This window comes from Cavia porcellus, unplaced genomic scaffold, assembly GCF_034190915.1.
Source record: "Cavia porcellus strain 051 isolate PalLab524CR breed Dunkin Hartley unplaced genomic scaffold, mCavPor4.1 scaffold_15, whole genome shotgun sequence".
Lineage (NCBI taxonomy): Eukaryota > Metazoa > Chordata > Mammalia > Rodentia > Caviidae > Cavia > Cavia porcellus.
Window position 1 is genome coordinate 44,729,064 of NW_026947498.1, and position 14,850 is coordinate 44,743,913.

The 14,850-nt window shown below is 35.4% G+C and overlaps 1 protein-coding gene across 1 annotated transcript; it reads left to right on the plus strand.

Annotated features, from left to right (window-relative positions):
• The first annotated feature begins 711 nt into the window (after positions 1-711).
• LOC100719224 (olfactory receptor 5K3-like) lies at positions 712-1,632 on the plus strand. The gene is given in 3 exon segments (XM_023564848.1): positions 712-920; positions 922-1,142; positions 1,145-1,632. Coding segments are annotated over 3 exon segments (918 nt in total).
• Positions 1,633-14,850: the final 13,218 nt, after the last annotated feature.

A 14,850-nucleotide genomic window follows, 5' to 3' on the forward strand; every position in this document is an offset into this window, starting at 1 on the left:
AGCATTCTATATAAACTAGGGCATTAAAAGAGGCAAGAGTTAGTTATGTAGAGAAAATTAATGGAAATACTGACATGGAAAAGGTCAGTACATATGAAAATGCATGTGACACTGGGGAAAGGGATGAGACAGAAAGCAATTGTGAACACATTTACTTTAGCTCTCCACGATAATTTCATATAAAGTTGAGCAGTTCCCTACATTTTTAGTCAAGTCATTTTGTGCAGTCTCAAAGATATAAATGTAACAAACCTGTAATATGATTTTGTAAAACATTTTGTAGACTATATACAACTTCTCAAAGGTAAAAATACAGATTATAAAATAACTGATTTTAAATTTACTAGAGGTCATAATAAAAATGATACTAAAATGGAAAAACAAACTAAATATGGGTGTTCTACATTTTATGCTATGCTTGCATTGGTTAAAAATCAGATGGTCTTTATCCACTCTAAGCCTTTCCTTGGACTTTATCAGTATTACATTAAATTAGGAGAGCCAGTACAAGGTAATGGATGCTGACTAGAAAAAAATGCTCCCTAATGTATACACAGCTATATTTTAAAGATAACATGGGTTGCTTGATGGGTTGCACCACTTCTTTCCTGACACCAAAAAGAAAAGAAAAAAAACTGAAAAAAACACATTATATTACCTCAGTTAGAATCTTACGACTTATTAATTCCTATCTCAATAGGCAAGGTAGAGATGACCAAAGACAACCACTCCTTGATTATAGAATTCATCCTCATAGGATTCACAGACAACCCAGACCAGAAGACCCTTCTGTTTATCCTCTTCTTTGTGATCTACCTCATCAGAATGGTGGGGAATCTAGGTTTGGTCTCCTTGATTTACACGGAGCGTCATCTTCACACACCAATGTACATCTTTCTGGGAAACCTGGCTCTGATGGATCCTTTTGTTCTGTACCATCACTCCTAAGATGTTAGAGAACTTTTTTCTCGGGACAGAAAGATTTCTCTCTGAGGGCATGGCACAGTTTTATTTTCTCTGTGTTGCTGAAACTGCAGACTGCTTTCTTCTGGCAGCAATGGCCTATGACCGCTATGTGGTCATATGCAGCCCTCTGCAGTACCACAGCAGGATGTCAAAGAAACTTGGCATTCTGTAGATCACAGAGCCTACATAACAGGAAACCTCTATCCTATGATTGAAGTAGGATTTTTATTTAGCTTTAGTTTCAGTGGGTCTCACCAAGTCAACCATTTTTTCTGGGATGTCCTTCCATTATACAGACTCTCCTGTGTTGACCTTTCTATCAATGAAATGATATTGTATATCCTGACAGGCTCCATTCAAATATTTACCATTGCCATAATCTTAATTTCTTACTTCTATACACTTTTCACTATATTCAGAATGAAATCTAAAGAAGGAAGAGGCAAAACCTTACCTATCTGGGCTTCTCATTTTCTGTCTGTGTCAATCTCCTATGGTTCCCTTCTTTTCATGTATGCTAGACCCAGTTCTGTTGATGAAGGAGATAAAGCTATACCTGTTGCTATATTCTATACATTAGTTCCTTTATTGAATCCTTTTATTTATAGTCTCAGAAGCAAGGAAGTAGTAAATATCATGAAAGCAGTTATGAAAAAGAAAATATAACATCCTGAATCACTTTCTTTTGAAACACAATTGTAATTTGATTTAATACATTCTTTAAATTCTGCACACTGTGAGAAAGAGAAAAAAACGTCTTTGTAAAAAAGATACTAAATTATTAATATGTCATGGCTTCTGAGTCGAATTAGTTTGGAAAGGAGATGATCAGTTAAAATTTATTTAAAATCTAGTATAACAGGTCTCATCAGAAATGAACCAAGTAATTACTCATGAGGATCTGAGGGTTCAGTTTTTGACAAGCCCAAAAATTGTTGCAATGAAAGCCACTATTCTCAAAGTTATCTATTGATTACATTGTTGGAAAAATTCTAAACTTCCAGATCTGAATTTCACAATCTCAAAAACAATCTACACTCAGAAACACTAGTTTTTTGCTACAGCAACATGATCTACAGTATGTTTTGAATTTGATTTTTAACTTACAATACCTCTTTTAGCAGATTATTAATTAATTCTGTCTTATTCTTCAAACAAGAACATTTATATATTGAGCATTCATTATTTTTGCTCTCAACTTATCTGAAATAAAGTATCTGTTTATTGACGATTTAAAAATTTATAGTGAAACTTACATCATCTGTACTAAAATTCCCAAGTTAATTTTACACATAGTTTGCTTATGCATCCAACAGATATAATAACATAATCATTGAATACATCAAGGAAAGCAAAATTTCACTTTATTATATTACTTATTTTTCTTGGTAATCTGACTCTAAAAATAGATATTTACATGTTCATAGAATTAACAGAAGATAGAGACATTCAAAATTAAAGGAGACAGAAAAGCAGTAAAAACCTTAAATATCTAAGCAACAATACTTTTTATATTAATTAAATATGCAATTAAAAAAGGAAAATAACTTACTAAGAATGTACTGTCTGCTACACACATTGATAGACTTTCTTATCTATTATATACCAAGTAAGTATGCATTTTAAAATCTTTGTTGTGATTCAAGATCTGAAACATTGACATAATGAATAGCTTGCCCAAGGTCCATCAGGTAAGTTAAATGGAGTTGGTGTCTGAGTCAACATTGTTTTTTTTTCACATCCTTGGAGATTTACAAAACAGAAGTTATATTGCCTGTGATATTTAGTTATTAGTTAATGTGAGCAGTAAACTATACCTTAAAGAATGGGGAAAAAACATTGAGAGCTGGAGAAACTGAGAAATGAGCATGACCAGAGTCCATGCTTCTAGACATGAGAATGCCACCAGGATTGGGACATGAGGGGTGAACCACGAGACACAGACAACGAGGTGGTGAACAGTTGGACTGAAGTCTTGCTCAGTATGGAAAGTATAGGTGGACATGGAGCAGGCTACTAAGTACCCTGAATGCTATCTTAAGGAATGTAAGTCTATTTGGAGGAATCAGACACTGGAGTTTTTTGGGCTGCAGATTAATATGATTGTATATTTCAGAAAACTCACATGATAATTGATTAACAGGAGACTAGAATAAGATTATTAATTATTTCACACACTGAGAAGTGAGTGGAATTTGAGAATAGTCTAAGAAAAGAGTACACACATCTAAACAATTGTGTAAAGAGAAATAAAACTTTTTATTATAAAATAAAACAGTATTTATTCAAATAAAAATTCAATGAAGGACATACTGTCTCCTGCAAAAAAACTTCACTACAAACAGACTTTTCCCAAGGTTTTGTCACTTTCTGAGACAGTTCTGGACACTTTATTAGAGAGTCACAAAATAGGACTTCTAGAATTGCTTCAGGATGAGATAAGTTTGCTTAAAGTGAGCAAGAGTACCTAAAGGAAATAAATGGTAATACGTCTTTTACTGTAAAAATTTTTAAATGCACACTCTATGTTTTGATTACCTCATATATCATCAGTACTGTAACAGAGCCTGATATATTTGTGCCTGCAGTAAATGTTGCCTTCAAAATGTCTTTGAAATAATTATTTTAGGTCCTATAGTATGCTTATTATTTTTAATTTTGAGTGATTGATATTTGTTTTATGGTTTTGATTTCTAATACAGTTCATATGTTTCTAGAAATCTTTCCATTTCCTCTTTGTTTTCTATGTGAGTAGAGATTTTCAAAGTAGATATTCATGATCATTTGAATTTCCATGGGATCTGTAGTAATTTCCCTCTTTTCAGTCCTTATTGCATGAATTGGGGTTTGTTCTTTGTTTTTCTTGATAAGATTAGCTAGAGGTTTATCAATTTTGTTTATTCTCTCAAAAACCCAGCTTTTTATTCATTAATTCTTTGTATTTTGTTTTAGTTTCAATTGCATTGATTTCTATTCTAATCTTTACAATTTCCTCTCTTCTATGAGCTTTGGGTTTAACTTGCTGTTCTTTTTTTTAGAAGCTTGAGATGAAGCACTAGGTTGTTTATTTGTGCTCATTCTATTTTTGTGATATGACAATTAACTCCTATAATTTCCCTCTTTAGACTGCTTTCATTGCATCCCACAGAGTGTAGTATGTTGTTTCTGCATTTCATTGAATTGTAGGTATTGCTTTATTTCTTCTTCAGTTTCATCTGTAGCCCACTGGGTGATCAAAAGGTTGTTATTTAATTTCCACATATTTATGCAGGTTTGCAATTTCTTTTGCCATTAATTTCCAATTTCAATGTGATATGGTCAGATATTATGCAGATATTATATTTCAATCTTTTTCAGTTACTGAAAAATGCTTGATGGGATAATATATGGTCTACTTTGGAGAATGTCCCATGCACAGCCGAGAAGAATGTGTATTCTGATGTGGTTGGGTGAAGCACTCTGTAAACATCTACTAAGACCAATTGCTCAGAGGTATGATTCAGTTCTATTATTTCTTTGCTGACTTTTTGTCTAATTGATCTATCTCCTTGTGACAATAGGCTGTCAAGGTCCCCTGCTGTAATTGTGTTCTTGTGTATTTGGTTTTCCATGTCCATTAGTATCTTTCTTATATAGTTGGGTCCTCTTGTATTTGGTGCATATATATTTATAATCGTTAATTCTTCCTCTTGAAATTTTCCACTAATGAGTATGTAGAGATCTTCTTTCTCCCTTTTAATCATTTTAGTTTTGAAGTTTACATTGTCTGCAAATAGAAGAGTTACCCCTGCTTTTTTCTGGATTCCTGTTGCATGAAACAGTTTTCCAACTTGTGACTTTAGCCTGTTAGCTTCCTTTTGGGTCAGATGTGTTTGTTGTATACAGCATATTGTGGGGTCCTGTTTCTTGATTCATTCTGGCTACCTGTTTCTTTTGATAGTTTTCTTTCAGGTCTTGAAATACCTCTGCTACCTGTTTCTTTTGATAGGTGAATTGAGGCCATTTACATTTATGGATGTCACTGATATGTACTGGCTCGACTTTGCCATGTTATGTAGCAGTTATTTGCTTTCTGCTTTTCCCCATTGTCTAATTGCTTATGCTACCTAGTGAATTCTTTCTGTTATTGTTCTGGGGGTTGTGGTCATTTTTATCTCTATCCGTTATGTCTTTTAGTACTCGTTCTAGGGTTGGTTTGGTGGGCACGAATTTCTTCAGTTGTTCTTTGTCATGAAAGTATCCTGTTTTTCCATTAAATTTGAATAAAAGTTTTTCTGGGTACATTACTGTGAGTTAAAAATTGTTTTCTTTCAGGTCTTGAAATACCTCACTCCAAGCTCATCTTGACTTCATGGTTTATGTGGAAAAGTCTGCTGTGATTCTAATGGGCTTTTCTTGATAGGTGAGTTGTGTCTTTAACACCTTTTAGTATTCTGTTTCTATGCTGTATGTCTGAAATCTTCATTATTATATCTCTTGGTTTTAACTGTTTGACATTCTATATGCCTCATTCTATATGCCTATGTGCATATCAGATTTTTTCCTTTTGTTTGGGAAATTTTCTCCTATTGCTTCTGTAAATATTTTAGTTATGACATTTTTATTGACTCATACCTCTTCACTGATGCCTACTAATCTTACATTGTTGCTCTTGGCATCATCTTGAAGCAGCTGGATTTTCATTTCATGCTGCTTTGTTATTTTTTAAAGTTCTATCCTTTCATGATTGCTGATTGTGATCCTGTCCTCAAGGTCCGAAATCCTATCCTCAGTTTCATTTAAATGATTCTGTCAGCTCTAAATAGAATATTTTGTTTCTTGCATGTCTCTTTGAGTTTGTTTCATGAATTCTGCTTATTTTCTATGTTGTTCATTCAAAGTTTCAATCAGTTTCCCATGCTCCTGTACATTTTTCTCTATTTCTTCTTTAGCTGTGCTCAGCAACTCATTTACTAAGGTTGCTATTTCTATCTTTACATGGGTGAGTACTTCTAATTTGATTTCCTCTATAGCCTCATGGAGTTATTTTTTTTATTTCTCTAGCTATCTTTTCAGAGATTTCCATTATGTTACCTTTGATGTCCTTTATTTCAATGTCTCCTGTACTTGCTCCTGGTGGACTAGATGTTAGAGATTTCATTTTGCTTTTTCATTTTGCCATTGTCCCCTTTCGAGTTAATATTTCTTTCTTCAGTACCACTAGTGCCAAGTGTTGGTAGTGTGTATCTTGGGGTCCTAATGTAAGGTTGATGTTTGTCCAATTGCTGGGTCCCTCAATGAAGAGTGGGGCCAGTCACCTGACTTCCCACGCAGGGCCTGTTGGGTGAGTCCTATATTCTTCCTAGGCTGACTAGCCTAATAGTATTGATGTAGGTCAACTTTTAGTTCCTGCTATTACTTTATCTTCAGGTTATTCCAGGTCACCAAATCTCCCTGTCTATAGTGTTTGTGTCAGCTGAGGCCCTAGTTTGTCCCTATTGTGTGTCTGTGTGTCTTATAAGCCCTTTTTACTTTCTCCAAGTTGAGAGAGTCCTTATTATACTTCCCACCCTGCCTGATGTTTTCTGTGTGCAGGAAGGGGGTCACCCACACTCTTGCCAGACTCACAAAGGTTTTACAGTTAGTTGGAGGGAGCTCTACTACTGGCCCTATTTACCCACTGCACTCCTGTATTTTAAGGACGTACTCACCACATTGACTGGAGCCTCCTGAGACCTGTTTGGGTGAGGCAGTTACTTAATCTCCCTTCAAGCTAGCACAGTTAATCCACTGCATTCCAACTGTACTCCAAGGTTCTAGGAGAAAGAGTGGGAGCTAAAGATCAACAGCAGTATTAGGTCCAGGAGGTAGGGCGTGTCCCTGGGGGGCCTGCAGATGTCCTGGATCTGGGCATCTTCTGGGCACAGGCCAACATGCTGCCTTAGGGCAGCATGCATTCCCTAGGGCCAGTGGGAGTCATGTAGGAACCTTGCAGTGGCCTGGGCCAAGGTCCCAGGGTGGCATGGCATTCCTCGATGCCAGCTGGAGTTGCATCTATTTCTGGGTTTTGAGAAATGTTTCAAAGCTCCTCAGTACACTGGTATCACCTGGCCAACTTTTGGCTGCTGGGGCAGACTACTGACTGCTTGCCACTTGGAGCTCGCTGGATGTGGGCCAGTTGGACCTCCAGGGACTCTGTGTGTCCTTTGGTGATTTCAGACACAGGGCATGGTCTTATCACCTGGGAGCAAATTTCCAAGTTTTCCCCATGTGCTGAAATTCAACCCACGTGTGGTCAGGGCCTAAGACTGGATTCTGGGCCCGGCTTGCTGCTTAGAGGTGGCTGGGCATGGCCAAGAACAGTAAAACTTTGCAAAGATAAGAATAAGATGATAACTTTCAGTAACTATTCAAAATATGAATGATCTCAATTTCTCAGTCAAAAGATATGGACAGAAAACATCAAGAAACAAAATCCAATTACATGCTCTATACAAGAAATAAATTTAACTCGTGGAACATCACTTCATAAAAGCTGAGGCAAAATCTACTAAGAGAGAAGGATCAGAAGATCTAACATCACTAAGAAGAGGAAAATACACATTTGAGAGAGTAGAAAAAAAGGACATAAGGAGGAATTAATCAAATTCAACATGGTGACTATATCTGAACTCTGATTTGAAGATTCTAACTCAAAAACACTATTTAGAGACATCATAAAATATTCCACAAGGAAATGAAAACCACACTGGGATTGAGAGAATCAGTGGGTGTTGGAGATTAGAACCTTCAAGAAAAAAGCAGGATATTGTCTCTACATTGGCTTTCCACAGTAAACAGTTCATGAATGACAGTCCAGTTCCCACTGACCCAACTGTGGAATAAGAACAGATGTGATGGTATTATAAGGAAGGGCTCAGTGTTAAAAACTGGATCTCAAGCTTTTGTCTGCAGGCCATGCCCCACACTGTCAAGTTCCTAGAGTGAAGGAAGGAAGGAGAGTCACAAGAAACAGCCAGTAGTGAAAGGACAGGCTGGAGGTATTCTGCTGAGGGCTGAGATTGGTAAACATGGACCAGATACTGCAGTCACATGCCGGAGACAGCCCGAGTTACACAGACTGAAAGGTCACATGGGCACCCTGTTCACATTGTATGTGGCTAACTGCATCCAGCACCATACGGAAGATAGACTGCCACCTCAGACTTCCAGAGAGAAAAAGATGCATGTTGGCTTGTCTTCTTCTCCCTCTTCCTAAGCTGGCAAAAGAACCAAACATCCAGAACAATGGAAAACTCTTTTTAGAGGATATTTTTCATCTTCTGTTCAACCTCTTCACTTTCATTCCATTTCCTCCTTTGTGTGTGTGTGTGTGTGTGTGTGTGCACGCGCGCGCACAGGCTCTTCTCTTCCTCTTGTATTTTTCATCCAGTATAGTTTATAGAGGGTAAGAAAATTCTCCTGTATCCTTTTTTATTTTTTATTTTCTATTTTATTTACTGATTGATTTATTTTGGTACTGGGGATTGAACTCATAATGTTGTGCTTACCAGAAAAGTCCTTGAGCCATTAAGCTAAATCCCCAGCCCTTATCTTTTTTTTATTCCTTATACTTTTACCTCTACTTTTTTGGCCTCATTTATTTCTTCTGTTTCTTATCCTGTATTTTTTTCTTTCTTCTCCCCTGTTTTCTTACTAACTAAAAATTTGTCTCACTTCAACTAATTCTCTAATATTTATATTAGGCATGGGGTCATTTCTCATCATCATTTCTCAATATTCATTTTATATCATTTTCCCCGTTACCCCCATTTGAATATATAATGCATCTCTGCCATGATCAAAAACCTATGCCCTATTACATCTGCCTTTCCATATCACACAGCAGGAGATTTATAAAAAAACATCGTTTTTGTTTTGTTTCCCTGTGACATTATCCAATCCCAAACCCTCTAGACTTATATCATTGGTCCCATATTACTGTTGAATGTCTTTTTTTAACCGTAAGAGGGAATGTAGCTAACACATTTAGAGTATATTAAATATCCGTGAACACTGGAGCTGTTGTGATGCTTATGCTATAACTGTGAATTTCTTATCTAGGCTAAAAGGAAGTCCAAACTTTGGATTCATGATATTCTTGACTTGCTCTGATGGACACACTGCAAGTGATTACACTTGCCTTGATATATACCATTATCACTAAAGAAAATAGTTTCTACTATAGCTAACTTAGTTGCACAGGAATACTCCTGACATGGTGGGCAATTTTGTGCTCACAAATCTATCTGCCCATTCCATCATTACACCTAGGAAATTGGACAGCAAAAGATCCAAACCCAAGAACTAGTACTAGATCACACTGTGCATGAAAGACTGTAACCTGGTAGAAAAAAATCGTTAGCTTCAGTACTGCAGTACAAGTCTTGGTGTATGAGCACTCAGACTCTCTATTCAATGATGTTACATGTGAATTGCATATATACTATCTCATTAGAATATTTAATTTTTGATCCCATCTAATAGCTTATTGGCTTGAGTTTTTGTTTGTTTTATAATTTATTTAGTAATGTGTGGCTATGCTATGTTATTTTATGGTTTTTGTTTTATTAAATTTTTATCTCAAAGTTTTTTCTTCCATTGGCGCTGATATAATAGATGTTCAGGGTTTCTCCTTTGCCCCCCAACTAGTTCTTTATCTCAACCCCAAAGCAATACTATTACATTATATCTTTATTCTTTTTTCCACATATAGTAGTACCTTGTGTCCCAAACCATATTTTTTTATGAATCTGGTCACAAGCTGAACTGCATGAGAACCAAGTCAACATTGAACCAAACCTTTTAATTTTATTCAGCTCTCCTCCAATTCAATTCATGACCAAAATTGTAGAAAGAAGTTAATGCACTGACATATCACTGTACATAAACTCTTCCTCCCAAGTTTTTAATTTTTCATACTTGGCTCCTCCACAGCCACTCATATCTTTTCTAGTATTAACACCCCCACCTACCCCATCCTAAACCCTTGATTCTTCAATATCTTACCTAGCTTATAATCCTGCCTACCAGCGGATTCTAACAAGTAGGTAGTTTTCCTCAATCACAAAGCAAGCCTCTTCCTCCCATATCTTGTTATTTTTCCACAAATATTCTCTGAAAACTCTCATTACTAACCAACCATTTACTCACCCAAAAGTACTCCAATAGAATCAGATTGCACATCAGATTTTCCTCTCATCTATCCCTATCCCCCCAACCTCCCCCTTAGTGTCTTACCTTCCTCATCCAACCAGCTTCACTTGTCCTCCCTCTACTTCACAGACCTCATCACCAAACAACCACAAGTAATAAAATGGTCATAGTGTGCACAGAGGTTAGACAAATGTGGGGTGGGCAACTGCAGGAACTACCATTGAAAAATGTTTTGTGGATATTGGCATAACCTGAAGTCTTTTGTCAAAACATAGGGTCTAAGAATATAAAGTAAATCTAAATATGTAACCTTAGGAGAAATCTTGAGAAATTTGAAAAACAATCACAAACCAGTCCCAAACCAAAATTGGGGGTGAAAATTTTAAAGGTGAGAGCAGAAATCAATGTACTCAAGAATAAAAACCACTTTTAAAAAAACAACAAATAAAAGATCTGAGTATTAGAAAGAATAAATAAAATAGGTTACTATTAGGTATATTTACCGAGATATAGAGATAAAATCAGAAAAGATGCTATCAAAATCTAGAACATACTAAAAACTTTGAAAAATCATATTCCAAAAATTAACAAATTTTGAAATGGATTACTGAGCATATGCAAATTTAAAAAACTAACCCAAAATGACATATACTTAAAAATCCAATAGCAAGCCAAATAACCCCAAATTGACAGAGCAATAAAGAATCAATTAACAAAAGCCCAAGACCTCATGGATTCACTACTGAATTTGTAAAACTCTTAATGATGTTATATAAACAATATTTCTTAATCTCTTCCAACAAAACAAATGGAATAATCTCAAATTCATTTGTGGAAGTTAGTATCACCCTGATCTCAATGCTAGTCAATGATCCAACTAAAAGAGAAAACTATATGCCCATCTTCTTCATGAACATAGATGCAAAAATTCTAAATCAGATGTTAGCCAACAGCATGCAGCACATCCTCTAAAACGTCTTAAAACATAATCAATTACGTTTTGTCTTAGAGATGCAAACATGGTTCAACATATGAATTCAATAAATGTAATATGTCACATAAAAAAGAGCAAGGTCAAAAACCATATGATCATATCAATAGAATCAGAATAGTTTTTTTTTACGAAGTCCAAACCTTCATTAGAAAAATTCAGAATAAAATAAGTATAGAAAGAACATACTTGAACATAATAAAAGCTCTCTATGACAAACTAAATGAGGGAAAACTGAAACATTTCCCCAAAACTCAGCAACCAGACAAACTGACCTAATATCAAAACTAATTGCACCAGACATAAGTAGAATATACATCCTCCAAACACATTGAACCTTATCCGCAATGGCCCACATAATAGACTAAGAAGCATACTAAAGTAAATATAAAAGAATTAAATTATTACACACATAATATCAGATTAAAGTGTTGAAACAGACAAGAAAAGAAAACATACATACATTAATTATAAGAATATAAATTTGTAGAGCCATTATGGAAAACAGTATGGAGGTTCTTTAAAAGATTAAAAATAGAATTATTGAATTGCCCAATTATCCTAATTCTAGATTAATATTCCAAAGAAATGGAATCAGTATATTGAAGATAGTCTGCTATTCTAACTTTCTTAGAGCCATATCAACAATAGCTAATAAATGGACATGCATGTGTGCAAATAGATGAATGGAAAAAGAAGTTATAAAATATACATATGTCTTGGTTATTTTTCTCTTGTTGAGACAAAATACATGATGCCCAAGTTGAAGCAAGGAAAGGTTTTTTTGCCTTACAGTTTTGGAGGGATTTCAGTCCATACTCAGTTGGCTCCAAGGCAGGATGACATGACTGAGGGACAACCATTCATGGCTGCTGCAAGCAACAAAAGCCAAAAGAAAAAGAAGGAAAAAACATGCCTTCTTCCCTCCTTTATATTGTATGCCAGCTCTGCCAAGGGGCTGGTACAGCACTCACACCACCAGTCCCAGCACTGCACAATGAACCAATCACAAACACTAGATTCAGCTGCCTCTGCGACTAGATGAAGCTTGGTGGGGGCACATAGGCACAAACCATAGTGCCATATGTATACATGGATCAGCCATGAAACATTAAACTTTTAAAACTGGGGAAATCCCGCTACCCATAGCAGGAATAATGAAGCTTGAGGATATTGTGCTAAGTGAAATAAGCCAGTCACGGGAGAACAAATACCACATGATTTCACTTATATGATGTGTATAAAATAGTAAAAATCAGAGGCAAAGCAGAATATAGTTTTTCCATCACTGGGAAAAAAAGAGAAAGCAGGGGTTTCTATCCAATGAGATATGCAAGATAATTGGAGATCTCTTGTACTTACAGTTAGTAATACTGTACTGTATGTGTAAAAATGTAGTGAAGCATATGCCATGTTAACTGTTATTTTTTATTATTATAAATGAAAATATGAAAGGATTCATCATTATAAAAGAAAATATAAATACGAACTCTTGGAAATACATATTTTCAAAAAAGAGATACATGAGTTAGGCAAGATGCTGCAGTCATGTGTCAAACGACAATAATGTTCAAACATATATATATATGCACAATTATCTGGACAAATACCTGAAAAATATAAATTGTTAAACTAGATATGGTGGCTTATAGTCTGGGAGGCTGAGGTGGAAGCATCACAAATTTGAGCAAAGTAGCAAGCAAGGCCCCGTCACAAAATACACTTTCAACAAACATTGTGGATGGAACTCTGTGAAGATCTTGACTTAAGTCCTCAATACCTAAAAAACTGTTAAATGTAGTTATTTCTGTTTAGGAAGATGATTATAGTAGGCAACATGCAAAGAATTTTGTTTTTCAGTTTACTCATACTATTTTACCTGAATGATTTGAACAAATGTTTCTTTAAAATTTAAACTTTTGGTGTTGGTTTCATATACTACTTTATGGTGCCACTCATGTATAATCCTGGAAAAATACAGCCAGGAAGGCCATGGAGGGAGAGTTCTCATACTTGATTTACAGTAATTGTAATGAACAACTTTTTCAAACTCTAGTGGCTAACAGTCACACAAGTACAGATAGCAGCATGAGGAAAGCTAGCTGCTCTTACAAAAATACATGTCTGACACACTGCTCTGAAGCCCAGTGAACAAAACAAATCACTGTGACTTTTGAACTACATTTACCTTGCAATCATGGCTTCTCTGATTGTAGCTCACCCACTCTCATAAAGTCACTGACACCACTGAGTGTTCCTCCAAAATACTTCCTAAAGTCTCTCTCTTTCTCCAACAAAACTCCAAATCTTTCCTTTCTTCTTTGGACATATCAGGCAAGATGCTGGCCTTTTCACATATATCCAAATGCAATTCTATTCTTTGTTAATGCCCAAATAAAAAGTGGCTTATTGGAGATACTTCTCTACATTTTTCTCAAATGTGGACATTACCTGATACCAGACAAGAGATTCAAACAACCCTACCTTGGATAGTTTGACAGTTCTCAGAATTACAGCACAGGGTACCAACAGCAGGGTTCTTGAGCCCACCTCTTCTATGTGTCACCTTTTCTCACCTTAATGAATGTTTATTGTGTAGACTTCCCACCACATTTGGTTTACATTTTATACTTTTATTTTGGACCCATTTTCTCAGGGATTTTCTCTCTACCATTGTGAGGGACTTTCTCTTTCCTCTGTTATGAGGTGTTCAATATAGAAAGTTTTTTTTTTATCTCCTTTACAAAAACATTTTTGGAGGGGAGAGATCTTTTCTTTTCATGAGGGATCTATTTATGAGGGCTTCTCCCCTACCAGCAAAGACATATTTTTCATTTGGTGCATCTGGTTTAGACATTTCAACTTTTTGGATACATACATTTCTATGATAAAAAGGTTCAGTTATTTTTCTCTTCATGAGTTCCAATCAATCCCAATCCTTAAACATTTTTCTTTGAAATAAATGCAGATATCTAGATAAATGGTAACTTATGAGTTTGGAGAAAATCATCAATTGATATTTTCATTTTGTTACAAACTTTGCAAATGCCATACCATAAATTTATATTGTGTAGTTTCCAATTGTTTTAGAAAGATATCTTCTGAATGCTGAGCTAATATGTGAGCTATATGAGCTATATGCTGAGCTCAGATCGAATTAAATTTTGCCTATTATATTATGTCTCTTTAATATATCTTGGTGTTCAAGTCTGTTATTTACAAAGCTAGGGTCCAGAGCAGAAACTCTTGGGGAAGTCAGTCACAACCAATAGTGTTCTTTCCATGTTGTCCCTTATGGATGATGTTAGTTAACTAGAGTATTCTCCCTTGATTGTACACAGCTGTTTTAGTTGGAAACACACCTAAGCAATGTTTCTGGATAATTAGTCTCTTCTCTCAGTTTCTGATGGGAACTAGGGATAGTCTGAGTTCCTCTAATCCACAGAGATTGTAGCTTTTTTAACCCCATAGGAGCCATTTCAATGTCCAACAAATATGCTCCAAAATTGGAGAAGTGTACTCTGAAAATATTCTAAATTGTTCAGTAAATGCGAACTCTTTTTTTAAAATTTTTTAAAAAATTTTTATTTAAGGAGAAAAGAAAAAAAACAGTGAAAGGGTACAAGTTATACAGATTTACAGAAAAAAAATGAACAGTAGGAAATCACTAGTTAATGGATTACATATTGCCATCTTACAAATAATTGTTCAAGTCACAA